This window comes from Pygocentrus nattereri, chromosome 11 (genome assembly GCF_015220715.1).
Source record: "Pygocentrus nattereri isolate fPygNat1 chromosome 11, fPygNat1.pri, whole genome shotgun sequence".
In the NCBI taxonomy this organism is placed as follows: domain Eukaryota; kingdom Metazoa; phylum Chordata; class Actinopteri; order Characiformes; family Serrasalmidae; genus Pygocentrus; species Pygocentrus nattereri.
In genome coordinates, this window is record NC_051221.1 from 31,473,681 (window position 1) to 31,493,401 (window position 19,721).

Consider the following 19,721-nt stretch of genomic DNA (forward strand, 5'->3'; position numbering starts at 1 on the left):
CAGTTATATACAGTTATATAAACATGTTCACTAAGCAACACTGTGTAGGATAAAAGGACAGAAGAGCTTAGCTGTACTGATCCAGTTCTAAAGATTTCCTTTCAAACTAAATGTAATATTATATGGAATCAGTAAAAAAATGCAGCAAAAACACTTCAGTGAATTGTAGCACTACATCTGTAACACTACATTTGGAGTTCCTTGGTTTTAAATAGGCATATTAATCACACCCTGTCCTTTTAGTGCAAGTTTGGAATAAATGTAAGATTTCTCGTATGGTTAAGAGGCCCACCCTGTCCGCCCCTCTGCGGGCCCTCTTGTGAAGTGAATGAGGGCAACACAAGTTTGAACTCAAGCAATTTTTCTCTGAGATCAGTGACAAACTCCATTCACAGGAATACACACTGAATCACCTGGATGACAAACAGGCCAGGAAAGTAAACACAAAAGACGTAGAGTGCTTCACTTTTTCAACTCCATTGTGTAAAGGAGACAGAAATGACCCAACTTAGTTTTTATCTCAAACACAAAAACATTTAAAAAGAGCTTCACAACAATATGTATAATGTGCCACAGGTTGGATATTTATTGGCCTTATTTGAAAACACCCGTTTATCATTATTAGGGCATAACATTAGTAGATTAATAAACTATGTTGAAACTGGATACCATCTCTGAAGTTCCATCATAACAATATTTTTCCCTGAATATTATTCTGCCATACAGATTGTAATCTTTTTGTTATCGAATAACAAAAGCAAAACTATTTTTCATGAGCCACACTGTCCTGTAACGCAGACACTAAGAAACAGCCAAATCTCCTGTAATGCTGACAAACCAGTGATTAATTTCAAACATAATGAGAACCATTTAATTATTTATAATATTTATTCCATTTTTTCAGTTGCTTTTTCTTATGTGTTATCTGAGCCTCTCAGCAAGAGGATACGGAAAATCTTCAGCTTTCCTCTCTTTACATGGATATTTACATTTACAGAGTATTACTGAAATGAGGATCAGATTACCTGACAGTTTTTTGAAACAAAATCTTTCCTTGAATAAAATCTTCAGGGGCTTGGTAATACCCAATAACCCTGCTATTAATGTGTGCAGAACTGCAAAGCCAAAGTAAAAAGCTGACTGTCCAAGCTAACTGAGACTGGCCAAGGAGAGAGCGAATCAGCTTTGTGGTTAACTGATCTTTAACTCTTGAAAAACAACAGTATCCTTGCAAGGAAAATGGTTTAGTGGTTACAGTTTTGAGGGCATGCATTACAAAAAATGGGCACTGGGAGCAATCTTTTTTTTAAGATAACTCTGATGAAGATTGAGCCCAGTTCCTGTAATTGTCTGGAGGCCTTACTGAATCTTCTTGGGATGCTCCATTCAGTGAGTTTCATGGTGAGGAAAAAACTGTGGTCCATATATTAAAATAAAAATCCAAAAATCTTTCCATCAGAATTACAGGCAAGCAAGGTAGGATCCAGGCCAACAGAAGAGCATAAGTCAGAACATAATATGACTACTGAAACCACTACAAAGCCTTTTACCACAGCTCCAAAAACTGATAGTGCTGAGGCTGTTGTGGTTAGTCGTGCATGATGTGGGACAGTTAAAACTTCACTCTTTTAATGTCTCTCAAATCACTAATAAAAACTTTTCTTTTAACAAGAGCACAAAAAAGACAGACAAATGTCAAATGAGTGCCGAATTAATTATTGGTAAAAACCAATGTCACAAATTTTAACTTGTGTTACTTCTTATCTATTTCCATTAAACCTGAAGTTGACTATGTGCCATTTATTTTCAAAGCTGCTAACCACACAGTGAAAATCACTCTATTGAGAGTTGTAGAAACCACATCCAGAAATGTGAAAATCTGGCTCTTTCTGTTCTCTTCACATAAATACTATAAGAGACAAACCATATAGCTTTATATACTTCTGCATATTTGCCAAGATGAGAATACCATCCGTCTATGAAGAAGAAGAAAAAAAAAAACACATACACACAAGCAACTGTAAATAAATCCTTCTGTTCAAAGATCCACCACAAATGTGTAAAATTTCCTACAAACTGCAATGCATTTTGCGGAACCCAAGTCAAGCAAGCCATTTGGAAAAGCAGTGATAGTTAACAGAGCAATTGGCCTCAACTTGCAGTCTGACCACATTTTAACAGCAACAAAACAGTCTTAAATGGAAGGAAATATATAAAAAAAGACTGTAAAAGGCACACTGCTCTATGACCATCTCTGGAATGTCTCTGAACAAAAGCAATGTAAATGTTTGTCGGCTTGTAGCTCATTTTGACTGTATAAATATAAGAGGGAGAGAGAGAGCAAGAGCGACAGAGAAAGGAGCAGCAGGCAGCAACAGCTTTTACAGATTTTACCATAGGCAGTTGCCTCATTTGCAGTATCATTCTTTATTATCTTTTTTCATTTCAGTTTTGGCTTTTGATTTTGCAGTCTAATGTGTGATTTCAACTTGCTTTTTGCCTTAATATGCAAATCATAAAAGGCCATACCAGAAACTGAGGTTAGGATGTAAATGTTGAGGACTTGCAAAGATTGTAAAGAATGAGAAGAAGTTTGTGTATGCAATAAAGGAAAAGAGGGATTTGAGCACCTGACATGTGCTGGGCTTTTAATATGCAGTGCCACATCAATCATTATAGATGTACAAGCATAGTTTTGCAAGCAGGTGAAGTTCAAGTGGTGGGCTTGACCAAGTCAAAGCATTACTGAAAGTTGTGTGTAACTAGGGTTTGGCACATGGTGAAAGCTGCCTCTCATATCACTGTTTCTCTTCAAAAGAAGGTTGTTTGCTTTTGTCACTGCAATAACAACAGCTACCCCTGTAATCAAGCTTGTATTTGTTCCCCTACAGAACCTCATGAAAACAGTCACATAATGCTAGAGAAGAGATGTGGAAACAGAGTTAAATGCATTGTGCTTCCACATATCTTTGACAGGGTATGCCCTTTAAAAAAATCATAGAATACCCATGACAGCAGTTCTAACAACAGGGTGGACAGGATCAAAGAAACCTGAGACTGAAAATTGACCCATTCTTTGTTTAGGCATCCCTAAAAACATTATTTAATTTAAATTTATCAGCATAGTTGCAAAGATTGATTTGAACAATTTCTCTGGCCAGAAATCGTCCTATTTTACACCATGAGATGAGTTCTCCAACTGACCTTTTTCTTCTCTCAGCGTGAACCAAGAATAGTCTTTAGCACTGACTGACCTACTCGTAGCTCCTGGCCGAAGACTGTGCGCTCTCCCAGGGCCGAGCAGTTCCAGCGGCCATAGCGGAACTGGTACTGACACTCATTGATGCCCATCTGAGCCCCCTCGCCTATTACGATGATGGCGTCTGGGCGACTTTGGCAGATGGCCCGCTGGCGAGGAGCCAGGCCCGGAATCTTATTGCAGATGATGTTGGCACCCAGGGCCACCACGGAGGAAAGAGCCCTTAAGAAGTAAAGAGAAGCAGAAACAAAGCTAGTTAGAACAGAGCACTGTAAAAATGGTATTGGCTTGGGTACTGTTAACTAATACCAAACCAAAGTAGCAAGGAGCAAAGGTACTGGGCTACTTGAATTTACATGACTCAGTGAGTCAGCTGGTTGCACTTGAATTAGATTTGTCACATCAACACAAGCACTGCTTTTCAGTTAACTGTGATTAATTTATATGTATCATATATATCATATATATCATAGTTTTTTTTATATTGCACCTTTCTCAAACCTAAGGATGCTTTACAATTACAAAATCAACAAAAAACACACATCCCCAAAGTTGACTTCACTTAGAAAGAACTGACGTATTTGAATAATGTAAATTCAAAGCAGCATTTTATTTAGTGTACAATGTCAAAACGTTCAGTATGATTTATATGCTGTTATACAGTCATATCTAAGCTGAAATGAAACACCAGGAGACATAAATATTTTAGTACCCACTATGTCACCATTTTAAACCAGGCCTTCTATTCTCCACTGTTGAATGTTTCACAGCAGTATAACAGGCATTAATGAAGGGGAACAAGATACACAAGGCCAGTACTGGATTTCCTTACCACTACTCATCACAAGCTCCTGAAAAGTGTTTATAAATAGATACCACAATATATTTTAGAAGGTATGAAGGACAAACATTTGACAATGCGTGTCAGAATGATCAAAGCAGAAAACGATATTTTGTTTATTTGCTTATGGATAAGGTCTCTCCACAATGGTTTGGCATAAATCCCTGTTAAAGTAAGTTGGGATTGTACACTAATTGTTAGGTAACATAGCTGGAATTGTTTCCAGACCTAACCAACTGTAGGCATGCCGCAGGCAACAACACGATTTGTAATTTTTGCTTTTCAAATTTAGAAGTGGTTCACATCTTGACCCTGAAGTCACCATAAATGTTATTCCTATTCATTTGGGATTTCATGGTGTTTAGAAAACAGATGGTAAAACACAAATAACTGTCTTATCACAAATTCATCAACCGATCTCAGCTTTTGAGAAGTGCAGATCTCCATCTGTGGTCCCTACATATTTATAAAATTGATGCTCCCAATATTATTACAATATTAGATATATTTGGACAATCTGCAGTAATAAAAATCATCAAATGATTATTTCAACAACTAGCATTAATGATCAAATAGGGAATCAGTGACCACATGCCACTGATGAAAGCTTAATTTAGAAACAAGAAAGCAAAGTATTCAACTTTTAGCACCATGTCCACAATTAATTAAATATTTTATGTAATCATGTGCATTTGCTTTTAATATTAATAAAAAATATAAGGAGCGCCATCTTTTAACTTCCTATAGGGAGTGCAATCTCCTGGTTTCTTATTCAGAAATTAGCTCTTATAGTTCTCATCGTCCTGTCATAGTGTTGATACAGCCCTGACAATCATACCCCAACGTGCAGTGCGTATTTTGGGCACGGTTTGGGTGTATGTTAAATAGCAGTGCTAAACAACCCGGCCCTTTTGTTTACAACCATCTAACCCATCTAGATAGATGCCTTTCAAACATATCAGACACAAGACCCATAAAAGCCAATGGAGGCACATGCCAGCTTTGAAGTATGACGTCGACCACTGAGGACTCTACCACAAGCAGGGCAGGCTGCATCATGCGAGCTGTGTGTCAGCAAAAAGAAAAAGAACTAGCAAAGGAGAGGAGGGGGGACAGTTACAACTTATAGATTCCCCTTCAAAACACATGAAAGCAGGGAAACAAAGGGAGAGAATGTTCATTGGAAATGGGATATGGTTGGCTTGGGTCTGTTTTGGTTGCATTTCCATGTCCACAAAGGCTTAAGAATTATTCTTAAATGGAAAACCACATGTGCGATGGAGACTAAGACAAGGAACCAATGAATGTACCCTTCACTCTGGATTTAGGATACATCTCTTTGTTGCTTCAGTGAATTAAGTCCCTATGTTTCTGCCTGCAAATGGGAGAAGGTTAAAGCATATGTACAAATGAAACTGTAAAGGCGATTAGTAGTACAGCAGTAGGATCTCATGATAGCATCCATGCAATTTCAAAGAAAGTGGTGCAAAAATTGTATGAAAGCTACGGGTGGGTTTAGTGGTCATTGCCATAGCTTTTGTTACAAGCCCATTCATAGGAAATCCAAAGAAAAGGCCTCTTTGTGAAATAGAGTCAGTCAATATCTCATCTCTGGGGACCCCTGAAAAAATATTTAAACAGAAGTTACACATTCCTTCTTTGAATGGCAATTTTGAGGCAATTCTCAAAGATGCTATAAGAAACTTTATGAGCACCAGGCTATGGAAATCTTTACCACAATTCACTGAGAAGGACTCTGTTGAGACTGCCCTGTGCTTTGCTGCCACATCAAGCCTTGGTTAACTTTTTGAAAGCAGTCAGATAGAAAGAAATAACATTTTGCGGATCTAGCAGGCAGTCCTATGAAACCATTTCTGATGGCCTAATGCTTTATTATATATGAATTAACTCACAAACAAGAACAGCAGACAGTGAATAAGTATGTTTCGTGCTTTAGTACTGATTATGGGAGTAGGTCAAATATGTTATTTATTAGTGTAACAGAACATATGTGCTCATAATCCAAAGAAATACTAAATGTAAGGATAATGAACCAGTTGCAGATGTGCAAACGTATAATGCTGTAATTTTGGTTAAGATGAGAGCAATCTGTGTAAGTGTAAATAGTTGCTCTTTCAGTACGTGTCTTTGGCTGTTTTTGATCATCAGCTCAATTCTATTTTCCCACCTCAATTTATGTAAATGTGCAACTTTGCTATTTGGCTTAAATGTCATTTGAATTACTAGTGCTTTCTCTAAAATACAGCACAAGAAAAGTTACTTTAAATCTGCATACATCTGCTCGCCCAAGTCAAAGTGCAAAAAGCATACCCTGCAGCAGAATACGTGGCTGTAATCCCTTTTTAAATTCATTTGCAAACAAGCATTCGAAAATTGTATAGAAATTATTTTGAGGTTATTATATAGCAAGATCTTCTTTACAAACAAATGAACTGTTTCTTCTTATTGTTTATTTGGATCTCTGTAAGACTATGTATTACAGCATCTCTCCTTTCCAGCAGCTACACTGCACTGACTAACATGTATGCTTAGGGCTGATTTTGGTTAAACAAGCTGAATATAGACTGTCTACCTCAGGCCAGGTTATGAGGAGGTAGAGGAACGATGAGGAACCACAGACAATTACTGGCTAGCGTGTCTGTGGTGATGTCACTCGACCATTGCATGCAGTCACAGTTGTTTGTTGACCATGTCATGGCTCAGTGGTGAGGCTTTCAGGAAACTTCCATGAGTGTATTGCTCACCATCTTTGCCTCTGAGTTCTCACGGCTCTCAGAGGTTCTCACAGGCTAACAAAGGTGAATGGTGAACTGCGGTACACGATGCTGACTTTCTAACTTGCAAAGGCTCAGGAGTACTGAAAGTGTTCTTGAGTTGTGGGTGGCATATGTAAGATTAAAAAGAGTGTAGTACCAAAGTTCTGTACCAGCTACATTACTTTGATCACACTGAGTAGTTCTGGGGGCACCATCTCACATGTTTGTGTATGCATTGGTTAAGATAACTCAGTTTGACCATGGGTTGGGCTATAATAAAAATAGATGAAGAGATATAAAACAAAGACAAGAGACATGCATGTGCCATGTTCAGTTTCAGTATTCTTACACGGTTGTTTCTAATGAATGTCTTTCCTCTAATATATATGTAAGCAAACTGTGTGAATTCTCTTCAGCTGTGAATGGTGGAGTATTCTGTACATACCTACATTGTTCTTGTACATCCCTGTACAAGACCAGAACAAAAATGCAAAGCCTGTCTTCAACAACCTATTACACTTAAAGGATCTAACGGGTAAGTTTAATTGTGGTTGATGGAAAATATAGGGAAATAAATCAGACCTTTGCCGCAAAGAAGATTTCAAACATAAGCCGGACTTCCTGGTAAATGACGAATAAATAATCCTGCAGACGAGTAAATGCACTCTACATTTAAACAAGAGAAAATAAATGTTCTCTCTGTGCTTGGCTCAAGCTATCATGCAGTTCCCTCCACTTAAAACAAATCCTGCTAAAACAACCTCAAAACTACCAACATGAACTGGCTGGCACCAGATGCTTACGGGAAACTAACAACTCTCAACCTCACAACCTCGCTCTGCTCCTATAATTTACTGCTCTTCTGTGTTCACAAAGGCAGCTGCATAAATTGTCTATTCATTTGATAAAAGTGCATTTGTAAAATCAGTGTGGCAGTTGTAAAGCATGGCCTTGCTGAGAGACTGTAGGTGATGTGTGATGTTAACGTCATGCTAACGTGTTTATCATAGTGACCACTCATATAGGAACTCCCCTTGACATATAAATAAGATGAAGCTTATCTTGACAGAAAAGTTGTAATAAGTATTACAGAACTTCTGTCAAATATACAGTCTGGCCATTTGTTTAGAATAACATATCCCTCTCAAAGACCTGCTCAGAATTTCAGTGTATAATACTACTATTACTTATAATAACAGTATTTATTGTTATTATTATTATTGTTAAATTCAGTTATTTTCCAGTATTGTGTGTAATTTGAAAGCAGAGGTGTATCCTGGTGTTAAAAGGCGTGTTAATGAGCAGCGTTTTCTCTGCCACCCACCACGACACCTCCTGCCCCCTAAGCGATTTAAGACGTTTAAAGGAAAAGACAGCGCTGGAGAGAGATTATTTTAAAAGAAGAAGACCACATCCTTACTTTTTATAACCCTCTCAGGAGCTCTGCCACAAGTGTATTAAATGTGCTATACGCCGAATAAAGAAGGTTTAAATTGTAAAAACAAACAATCGTATGTCGAGTGCAATGTGCAAACCGAGGCTATACATAGGCTTAGCCACTGCAGCCAAAACCCACATCTATTTTAGCTTCGGGTTTGGGGTCTCCGGCGTTAAAATCTGCAGCCTAGTCTGATCACCGTCCCCAAGGAGTAACAAAAAAAACGAGCTTTAAAGAACAGCTCTAATAGTTTGACTTCGGAAACATGGGGAAGACTGCCGAGAAATAAACTAGACAATTGCCGAGAAATTGAAACACTGAAGAAAAATTCAACAAAAAATGTTCCAAGTGTTTTGGAGTAACCTGAACCTCTCAAATCTCTGTCTGCAGCGACAAACTCTCCAGCTTCAGGGCGTCAGACGGACCCTTTTATACAAAAGGTCCCACCTGTGCGAAGCCTAAACCACATAGAGCCTCACCAGCTCGGCTCCCTGACACATCTCTGCCACTCAGTGGCCAAATGAGATGCGTTTAGAGATAACCGCGCTGTTTTAAGCTCTTTTGAGAAAGACAGAGATGCGACAGACTCCGACCAAATTTCTAACACAATGAAAAGCAGTAACTGGTAGACAAGTCGTACCCAGCTTTCAGTAAACAGACCATCTATTTACCGAAACGACAAAACTAGTCACAGCTCAGCCTGCTTCATTCCCACGTGCATCACAGACTGACATGAGGCGCCTGATCGAGTGAGACTCGTTCGAAAAGGTCCTTTAAAAACGAACGTGTGAACCTGATGACACGGAAAGTACTTTATAGTGTCCAGAGACCCAACAGTACCAGAACTCGTTTCGCCTTATTTCATCAGCTCGGAGTAGCATCAGCAGCCGAGTCTGTTCTGAAAAGCAGGCGTGCGAAATGTACCTCCGGACTTGCTGTAAACACTTCATGACTTCTTTAAAGGATAGCAGCATCAATAACCCTGGCTACTCCTAAAGGCTTGCACACAAATGCCATCTGTTACAAATATGGGAGACATCGGCTTCTTTTCCAAACGCTGTAGCGACTGTTCAGGGTTTAAATGAATATTCTTCCTTGTTTCATCAGCTGAGACGAGAATCAACTTTGCATATTCTTTTAAAAGCATGCATAACACGTGATATAATTTCCCCCCAAATGCTGCAAACACGACATTGACGGTGGTTTATACCTCATTTTAGAAAGGATGAATTATAAAAAGGAGGCATAAAAGATCACTCATCACAAACACGAGGTGGCCAGAGGCATCGTTTTAAACGCTACAGACACATCCACGGGCTACCCCCTCATCACGGCACATTACTCAACTCCAGCGTGCTGTGGCTCATCAGGTGGTCAACTCGAGCAGCGCGAACTTACAGGTAGCTGCCGCTGGTCAGGATGAGGAATATCTGCGGGTAGTAGACTGACAGCAGCACACTGCGCGACGACAGCACGATCATGGTGACATGGAGCAAATGGCCGCTTTTTTTCCTCTGATCGATGGAGAGAGAAATAGCCAGCGTCAAAACTCCGTTATTCCCGATCCGTGTTTAGTCCCCCCTTGCGTTCAGACAGTACACGCTCGCTCGCTCTCTCCCTCTCTCTCCGTCTTTCACTCTTTCCTCCTCTTTCTCCGTCTTTCACTTGCCTCCTCTCTCTGTCTCTCTCCTCCGTCTTTCAGTTTTTTCCCACTCTCCCTGTCTTTCACTCTTTCCTCTCTCTGCCTCTCCGTCTTTCACTCTTTCCTCCTCTCTCTCTCGCTCTGCCTGCCTGTGCGTATGTGCAAATGCATGTGTGTGTGTGGATGTGTGTGCCCGGTTCGATGCTCTACCCACCGCCGTGTGTGCGCGCGCGGACCGAGTGTGTCATCTCTCGGCGCAGCGCAGCTTTACTATTACTGTGTGTGTGTGTGTGTGTGTGTGTGTGTGTGTGTGTGTGTGTGTGTGTGCGTGCCTAGGCTGCCTGCGCGCGCTGGGACGATGATTGCTTTTTAAGGATTGTGCATTATGGAGAAAACGTGGCTCGCGCGCTCTCGCTGGAGCTTCTGGGGCTGCCATTGGGCAGGAGAGACGCCTATCCGCCCATTTTTTAGGAGAAGAGGGACCAACCTGCACTACCCAGTGCCCTGTGGAGCCCACCTGCTCATGTCTCTGTTATCTCACTGCTGTGGGACACTTCCCTGCTTCAGCCCAGCACCCTACCCCCTTACACCCTCCGCTCTTAGAAAAATGTATTCTGTATAGCACCAATAGGTTCTTTGACTAGTGGAGCCCCTTTTGGTGGTGTATGGAATCATTTTTTAAATGTTCTTTAAAGAACGGTGTGCAACAGGTTTTCCATGATAGAGAAGCACCACGTAAACATGTAAAGAACCATTTATGCATTCACATGGTTTTTGAGTGTTCATGGTTTTACACATAACCAATGTCTTTACTAAAGAACCCTTGAGGAACCAAACCTTAAAGGGTTTGGGCTTATTATTCAGTTAATCTTCAAGAACCTAAAAAGGTCCATAAAAAGGTGATCTGATTAGGATATGTCAAGTGGTTGCAATGAGCAAAATGTGTTGCATAAACAATTTTATTTCTAAAGTACACTTCAAGAAAACAACTGTGTTTATGTAATCATTTTTTGTGTAGGAACACTTGACACATTAAAATCTTGAGCCCTTTTTTTCAGTCTGGAAATACACAGTGGAACAACAGGATGTTCCTCCAGGGCAGCAATATACAGCAGCAAAGACAACACACTGAGCCTTTGTACACAATGACCAAGACATAGACTGGACAACAAGGCAGTAAGCAGTTCATCACTAACCCTGAAAAATGGTGATCTGAATTTACATGATCCCAATATCAAGTGGTTGCATATAATTCAAATGTGTTAATTTAACACAATATTTGCCAACAGAAGTCACCTCAAAGATAGCAATTGAGTTAATGTAATATATTTTATATATTGATATACATTGTTATGTTCAGACTACAGTAAATATACACCAGTGCAAGTTTGGGTTCAAAGCCAAACAATAAATACAATACCATTAACACACATGACAAGTATTGCATATATAGTCAAATGTATAAGACTGTGGGTGTAGTCCTAGATATACTTTGCAATCTTATGGGTTCTTACTCAGTAACTACTATAAAACTAATATGCTCTATATGTAATTCAGAGAGGCGCTGAAGTGGTCTTACAGGCTCTCGATGTTAATATTCAATATTAATATTCAGTTACTTATTGAGGTGAATATATCTAGAAGCTGATGGCATTTCTTCTCAGTCCTCAGTCCATGTATTAACTCCCAACACGCCTGAATCAGTCAAGAACACTACATATGTTGTGCAGTTTAAACATCATCATTGAGGTGAATGCATCTACATCAGTGGTTGTCAATCTTGCTTATAGAGCACCACTGCATGCACATTTTAGAGTTTTCCCTGCTTCTAACACACCTGATTAGTCTAAGGAACTACTTAATAAGCCCATTCTGAAACGAAGTGAATGTGTTAGAGCAGGAAAACTCTATGAAATGCAGTGGTTTTCCAGGAGCAGGACTGAGAGGTTTCCCAGCTCCAGTTTTATACTGTGCACCGCAGTTTTTTTTTTTTCCTGCTCACCTGTGTTTTTCCCCCCAAACCTGATTCAGCTCTAGATGGACCACTGATCATTAGCTAATGATGTGACTCATGTTTGCATGTTCTGAATACATTTCCATCAGCATTTACTCACGCCAGTCTTATAGTCCACCAGTTTAATGTTTTTCGAACTCTTAACACACCTCATTCAGCTCAAGAAAAACTATGACTCAGGTGCAGGAAAATATAGAGTGCAGGTGGACAACAGGACAGATGTTGAGAAACACTAGCCTGATGACAGGCCATGTTCCACAACCAAGCAAAGACCTCAGTGCAGATGACATTTATAATGTCTGGTCTTGAACACACTTGAGCCAAGTAATCAGGAACACTGAGTACCAAGTGAATACTGTGTGCTGAGAATGAGTAAAAATGTGGCCTGTCTGGGGGTCCCTGAGGCCTCAGCTCAGAAGCACTGTAAAGTACAGACTCCTTTTAGACAGACTAGTCTACTGTTACTTCCAGGCTGAATGAGATTATCTGTGAGCACAAGCACCTGAAAGCCTATCTGTCATCACCCGCAGTGTCGTATCCCAGCACAGAGCTGGTATAGTGATAGGTGCTCACTGCCTCTAGCTGCGGAAACAGGTTTGGCCTGATAAAGCGCAGAGATATCTCCTGGTCTTTACTTTACTCTTCCCTTCACATTTAGTCTTATCTGCTGAGAGAGTGGAGATTACAGAGGCCGTTATTCCAAAAGGCCTGTAGCTGCGAATGACCAACAGACTGACCAATTTAATAACATAGAGTTGAACTTTTAGGCTACAACTTGCCTCACACTGAGATTAATAAAATTATGTAATAAAACAAGACAGCCAAGTTTTGTTAAATCAACTAAGCAGGTGAGCAAATGCTTAATGCTCATATTATTACTAAAGCAACAGCAGATAGTGATGGATTATTTGAGGAACAGCTTTTGGTTGTTAGTAAATATGAGTTGCTGGTTAATCCCACAGTGCCAGAGTGTATGCGAGCACAGGTGAGGTGTTGCAAAATGCGCTGCAGCTGCGTGTGCGTAAAGGAATGTGGAAATACAGCTCGGCATGCCGTTATTAATGAGGGTTCACAGAGGGGAGAGAGAGGGGGAGAGCCAAGCATAGACAGCAGCGCGAGATCATCCCCTCCAACACGTTTAGTGATTTGACCTCAGGGTGCTTCGAGCGCACTCACGCCGAGGTGAGCAGTTAAGAACAGCTTTAGCGGAAAACAACACAGGGGCCTTTCACAGAGCGTAACACTGGCTCTAAATGCAGGAGTACGTCAGGTTGACTGAGCAGGCTGGTACATGAGCCAGCAACAGTACCATAACGCGCATTATCTGTAATTAGGACTGAAAGCGCTACTGAACAGACAGTTAAGAGGAAAGGTCGTTCCCCACAAGCTGCTGAGTGTAACTGAAATAATGTAAGGATTGAAAAGACACCCAGAAGCCCCCGCAACTCACCCGAGCCTCAGGTAGACGATGCCGAAGCAGAGCAGCACTTTACAGGTCCACAGTCTCGAGGGGGTGGGCATGGTTCGTCCACTCTGCGTTCAGCCAGTGCGGCTACAGCGGCGGCATCTACTCGGCGCGAGCGCGCTTCTGGTCCACGTTAAGTCTAAAAGCTGCGAGACGGCGAGAGCCATGCTGAAAGTGGGATCTGAGCTTCACGGATGGCGCGCGGTGTGTTTGTGTGAGTTAGTTGCGCGAGGGCAGTGCGCGAGGTCACGGCTGCATTCCTCCAGCGCGCGCTCTTTGTTTCAAAAGGAGTTGTGTTTCCTTCCAGTCCCTTCGCCTCGTCAGGTGAACCTGCCGTGCCTTCTCAAGTTCCCTCTCTCTCTCTCTCTCTCTCTCTCTCTCTCTCACTCTCTCTCACTCTCTCTCTCTCCTCCCAGCGCGCGCGTTGTTATGCACCGACGAGCATCGACTGCTGCTCCTCGTGCTCTGACGACATCTTAAACTCCTGTGGGTTTGCAGGTAGCCGAGAGCAGGTAAAACCCAAACCACACCCCCTTCTCATTATCAGGTGCAACCAAACCACGCCCCCTAATCCCCAGTCCCCAGACACGAAAAGCTGCTTCGTTAGAGCAATGCGCGCGCTCGCAGCAGAGAATCTGTATGAGCGATACAAGAGTCACGCGCTTCTTTTTCTAATGCAGTAGTCCTTCGTAATTTACGTAATCCAAATGAGTGACTCATTCCCAAATGAAAAAACTATATAACACCCACGCAACTAATAGCAACAGTAAGCAAAGTGGAATACAGTAACTGTTTGGATGAACTGTTTCATACTACAGTGAAATAAAGTACAACTCAGCTGTTACTCAAAGTAAAAGGTAGCAAATCTGTTGATGTTATGTAATTGCATAAAAGTGCAAATGATGCATTTGTATGAATCATGTAAATTCAAAACAATTTTTCAAGATATGCTGTTTGTTCTAGATTTAAGAAGGCTATTTTTAGTGCAAGTGTATTGTCTCTGCTGTACATTCCTGGTGTATCAATTTGACATTTTATGGTCTAAAGCAGTATACACTTAACTATTCCTGCTCTGGCACAAGTGATCGAGCTCATAACTGATTATGCAGCCTCTCATGAGTTACTACAGGTGTTTTGTGGCAGGGAATCTGTAGGGAAGGGGCTTCATTGGAGCAGGATTAAGAAAAACTAGTTTTTTTCTGTTGAAGTATGCTGGGAGAGCAAAGCATGTATTACATGTGTCAAACACCCTTAAATGGGGTTCTGGGTTCTTTAGTGAAGGCAACCATGAAAATGGACAACTACTCAGTATGGTTAAACGGTTCTTCACTATGATGGATAACCTGAGAAAGAACCTTTTAAAGCTGGTTCTATGCAGCACCGAAAAGGGTTTCACTATTGTTGCCAATCAAAGAACGTGTTTTTGGTACTGTATGGAATCTTTTTACACCACTAAATCTCATTGTATATGTTTCCTTTTCTTATTCTACTCTTATTCTTTTAAAATACATGTATATTGTAGCAGTCCAAAAAACAAACAAAAATTTGTAGCTCCATTTTTTTCAACAACTATACTTTATATTGTTTAAACATATCATTATGAATGAACTGACAGAAATACTCCAGAATTATTTGGAATTGGAATCTCTACAATAAGTTACATTACAAGTTAAGAATATTTTGGTTTCTCTTGTAAAGTTACATTTCTGTAGATTTGTAGATACATTTTTGTGACAATATATATTCATCATTACATGCAGAGTAATCAAGTGATACATCTTTCAAAGATAAAGGAAAATAATTGTATTTTACTGAAGACCTTGATTTTGCACTAAAGCAGGGTTGCGGGGTTTCACACTGTTGCCTAGAATGCAGCTCTGGCAACCTTCACTGTTCCAACAGACCTGGGGTGCCATGATAAAGAAAACTCCCCCTTGTGGTGATAAGCTACTTAGTTACTGTAAAAGCCTCAATTACATATGATTTCATAGGATTACAAGGAGCCCATTTGATTAGCATAATCTGAACAGCTAATGTTATTAAGTATGGTACTAATATGTGGCATTCCTTTCAGAATTTTGCTGCTATGGTAACACAAGAAATATAGGCTTCTTCTTGTGTGCAGACTGGTTATGGGTGGTATGGTGTGTTCTGTTCTCTATAATTTGGTAGTACAGAAGTGGTGGTGCCTATCCTTAGCTAATACTAATGATATGCGAGGCATGTACTTCTGACAGCAGCAGAAATATAGTTTACAAAAGGTCTTACCTTTAAGAGCTATGTTCCTGAAATCTGCTTCTACAAAGAGCACATTACAGTATGTGAATACTCCCTGTGAATAATTGAAACTTCCTTTAATGAATGCTGTACATATTGTATGCTCATCCTTTTATTGGTTACTGGTCAATGACAGTGCCACTGTGGACCTCTCTTGCAGACGAACAACTCAGCAGACACACAAAATGAAAACGTAATGTTCTCTATTCATGTAGTGGACGTCACTCATCTCTGTCGATGAGACGTTGTTGACATAGAGAAACAGTAAAAAACCTCAGAGGGTCTTTGTTCTAAGAAATGGCATATTTTACTCTTCTAAAAACCTAATTTCAACATAAGGGCACTGCTTCCAGATGGACGTCGGTACGACTGAACCTCAGTATAAAAATCCACATGTAACTTAACAGACTCGTTTTTGATGTGTTCCTGTAAAAAGATGCTATTGTTTGTCATTGTGGACAGAGGGTGGGGATTTTCTCATTTACTTTAATTAAAATCTTCAAAGGACCACCACTTTTATGGAGTTCTAATGTCAGGACAACATGTGTCAGTTTCGTGTACTTTTCTGCCATGGAAGATCACGTCATACTTGTGTATGTGTTTGCAGATGGTCTTCATTGTTTCTTTTAAGTAGAATGCCTTTTCAAGAGAAATCCCTTTAGTAATTAAAAACTGGTGTACATTTAATTTTGAAATGAACTATATTGTACAACGAACACAATCTGAGCCAGCTGTTTCTTCAGTATGATCTAACTGAACTCCTGATCTCTACCAGTTCCACCTTCCACAGCAACCAAAGGCCTGGAAGTGCTCAAATACTAAGTTTTAAGGCTTACCTTCTGCCATGGCTCTATAGAAACACAACTTAATTTAGTAGAATATAACCAAGCACCTCTGCTCCTGCATACTAGAATATTGGTCTTGCACTGTCACCTGCAAATTCAATGATTTGGTTAAATGCAATAAAGCAACTGATTCTTTTCAGCTCCTTTCATCTTTCTCCTTCCCCACACTGCTGAGAAAAGGAAGGAAAAAAGTGTTCCTGCTTTCATTTTGGCCTAGCTATAGGAGATATGTCTTCCTGTCTCTTTAAATATTATTAAGTAGTCTTGACCAATAGCTAAATAAGAGAAGCCACTGGGCATAGCTCTGTTTGTGTGGGAGCTGGTTCAGCTGGAACTGCGGCCGCACTAGGCCAGGGGAATGGATTTATCAAGCATGCCAAACCAAGAAGAGGCGTCTGGGTCTGCCACATCTGCACACACGCTACAGCCCCTGGACGTCCCAGCCTCGGAGCCCCTATAGGCCTCCCATGTCATGGTGTAGGGCCTCAGAGCTTCAGGACTTGTTTCCAGAGAGTTTCCATTTCAGCTTTACAATCATTCATTTCTTCCTCCATCCTCCCATTCATTCACTTTTATAAATAAAGGTCCCAAAAAGTGTTCTTTGGAACAATGTGACAAAAGAACTACTTTTGGTTTTTTTATGAACCTTTCAACGTGTGATTTATTAAAGGACAATTTTTCTAAAGGAGATACATGAGTATGACAGACCTTCATAACATTTTTAAGGAAAGTTCTATACCAAGGAAAGAGTTTTAAAAGCCAGCAACCAGTCAAGAATGTACGTGCTCTTTGTCCTGTTATGCATATCATTCTATGTGATACCAATATAGTTTAGAAGAATTAATTCCTTCTTGGGGTGATAAAGTCAATTTATGGTGCAAAAGAGAAATGGGTAACACTTTCTATGAATCTTACGTTTGTAAGCATCTATAAACACATTCATAACATGTTATAATGCATTCATAAGGCATCATAAACATGGCTATATTTATAAAAAATGCATAACATGATATAGGCATGCTTATTATGCATTATGAACTGTTAACATTATGCATTATAAGTACTGTTCATAACAAATAAGTGCTCATAAGTTGTATTTGTCTGCTCTAAGTAAAGTGAAGCATACTGTACTAAAGCCTCCTCCAGTGTTAAGAGTGAAGCTTCAAGTTGATGTATGTACTGAAGGATTTACTGAAACACTAAAACACACACAAAGCCCATTACAGGCTTCAAATGTCAGATTTTAAACTAGTACTGCCATCAGTTGTGTTTTACCCAATATAGGAAAGGCAATGTACACCACCGTTAGTTTGGCTTTAACTTAACACTGCATATCCAATAGAATGCTAGCAGAAATTAGCGTTACTGTACTGTGTGGTGTTACAGAGTGAAGGTTTCTTGTGCTTGATGTTAGAACTGGTGAGGGAACAATTTACAGTGAGAGCACTCTACTATCTCGCCTCTCCCTCTCGTCAATAAACTTTGTATTTGTCTTTACACTCTCCAGGCTGGTACTGACAGAATAACATGTTAACACTTCTTATAATGCATTATATTAACAATTCATAATGTATAATAAACATGGCTATGAAGTGTAATTCAGAATAATTTATTTTAATAAATATTTATAACCATGTGTATAATGCCTTATGAAGGCATTATAACATGTTATAAATGTGTTTATACATGTTTATAAATGTGACATTTATAGAAAATGTTGCCAAGATATGTTTATTAAGTACAAAAAAGGAACGCAATCAGTGAAACAGTTTGAGTGTTCTGAAATGTGCTGCAATATGGTTTTTTTCAAGAGAAGCTTTGTTTTTTTTGTCCTAGACTTGTTAATAGCACAATTTAGGAATGGAAGGAAATTCCAAGGTCACTCCACAGCAACAGTCTGGAGGATTACATGACAGAATTCAATATGATTTTAGACTCTACCAGTCATGTGCCATTGTGCATTACTCATTAATGCTCAGTCATGTCCCATGTAGTGCTGAGGTTTTCAGGGCAGCTGCATATGCAGATGTATCCAGCTATATCTGCATCATTATTTCTCCTCTGGCTGATTACTCTGAATCTAAATGCTGCACTATGCCCTTCCAATGGAAAGCAGGTTTTCTGAAGTTCTGGACCTTACTGCCAAAGCCAGAGTGCCACATTTTGAGAACTTGACTCAACAAACGTTCAAAAAGGAGCTGTTTTTTTGCTCACATAAAAACCTTCAAATGCTAATTTGCAATGTTGCCATTTCAGATATGGTTCACTTTGCCTGGGGGATCTTAGCCAACCTGTCAAGTACTCTGTGTGTTTTTTCCTGTTCAGCCAACCTCAGAGACGGCTCAGGACGTCTGTATCGATTTACCCTTTTCCAACAGGACTAGTGACGCCTTGCCAAAGCGCACTCAGATACACTTGATTAGAATGGCTCTGTGGCTTTAAAAAAAAGAAAAGACTCAGACTTGAACTCCAGTACACCTCTTTATCTTTGAAAGAGGGGATTTCTGCTTCCTCCTGTCTGGTTTCTGTGCCAGCAGCATGGTGACAGAACCTCAAAACTCTTAGAGGACCCCATACTGTCTCTGAGCCAAAATGGCCCTCTGTACTATGCATGTGGGTGAATGCTGAGGAAGTATAGATAAGACCTGAATGGCTGGATTGAGTTTCTAGCCACTGAACTACAGATCTGTTCTGGTAACAGACAGACCACTTGCAAAACACAAACTGCACTGCTGTTATGCCACCTACACACACATACACACAAAGAGGTTGAGAAAAAAAACACATCATAATGCATTTTATCTGTACCCCACTATACGTTCTGAGAAATTGCGCCTTCCCCACAAAATGAAACAAAAAGTGACTTAGACGTTAGTCATTATGCCAAAGACTAAAACTTTCAATAAGGCCTCAAAGCTGTATGGTTTCAAATAGATGAAAATCTGTGGCTTGAGGTTTTTATATGGTTGTTAAGGTACGTGAAAATGGTTTCATTCACAATTAAAGCTAAGCTAGAGTGCAGTTAGTGTCACTCCCCTTTATATTCATTACATAACTCTTCAGATCAACTTAATTTCTGTAAAACCAAATTTCAACAGGAAGGGTACAACACACATTTACCAAGTCAGTCTCTCACTGCATTAGTTGTCAAACAAATATGTCC

The 19,721-nt window shown here is 40.0% G+C and overlaps 1 protein-coding gene across 2 annotated transcripts in view; it reads right to left on the bottom strand.

Moving 5' to 3' along the window:
- Positions 1-13,822, bottom strand: part of wnt7bb (wingless-type MMTV integration site family, member 7Bb) — a 28,069-nt gene extending 14,247 nt beyond the window's left edge. Inside the window, exons 1-2 of one of the 2 annotated variants that reach the window (XM_017701189.2) lie at positions 13,422-13,822; positions 3,255-3,481 (exon numbers count right to left, since the gene is read on the bottom strand). In XM_017701189.2, coding sequence (XP_017556678.1) covers positions 3,255-3,481; positions 13,422-13,492 — 298 coding nt within the window. In that variant the 5' untranslated portion in view covers positions 13,493-13,822. Of the gene's footprint in view, positions 1-3,254; positions 3,482-9,713; positions 10,041-13,421 lie in introns of those variants that run through there. The other variant, XM_017701187.2, reaches the window with a different exon arrangement.
- Positions 13,823-19,721: the final 5,899 nt, after the last annotated feature.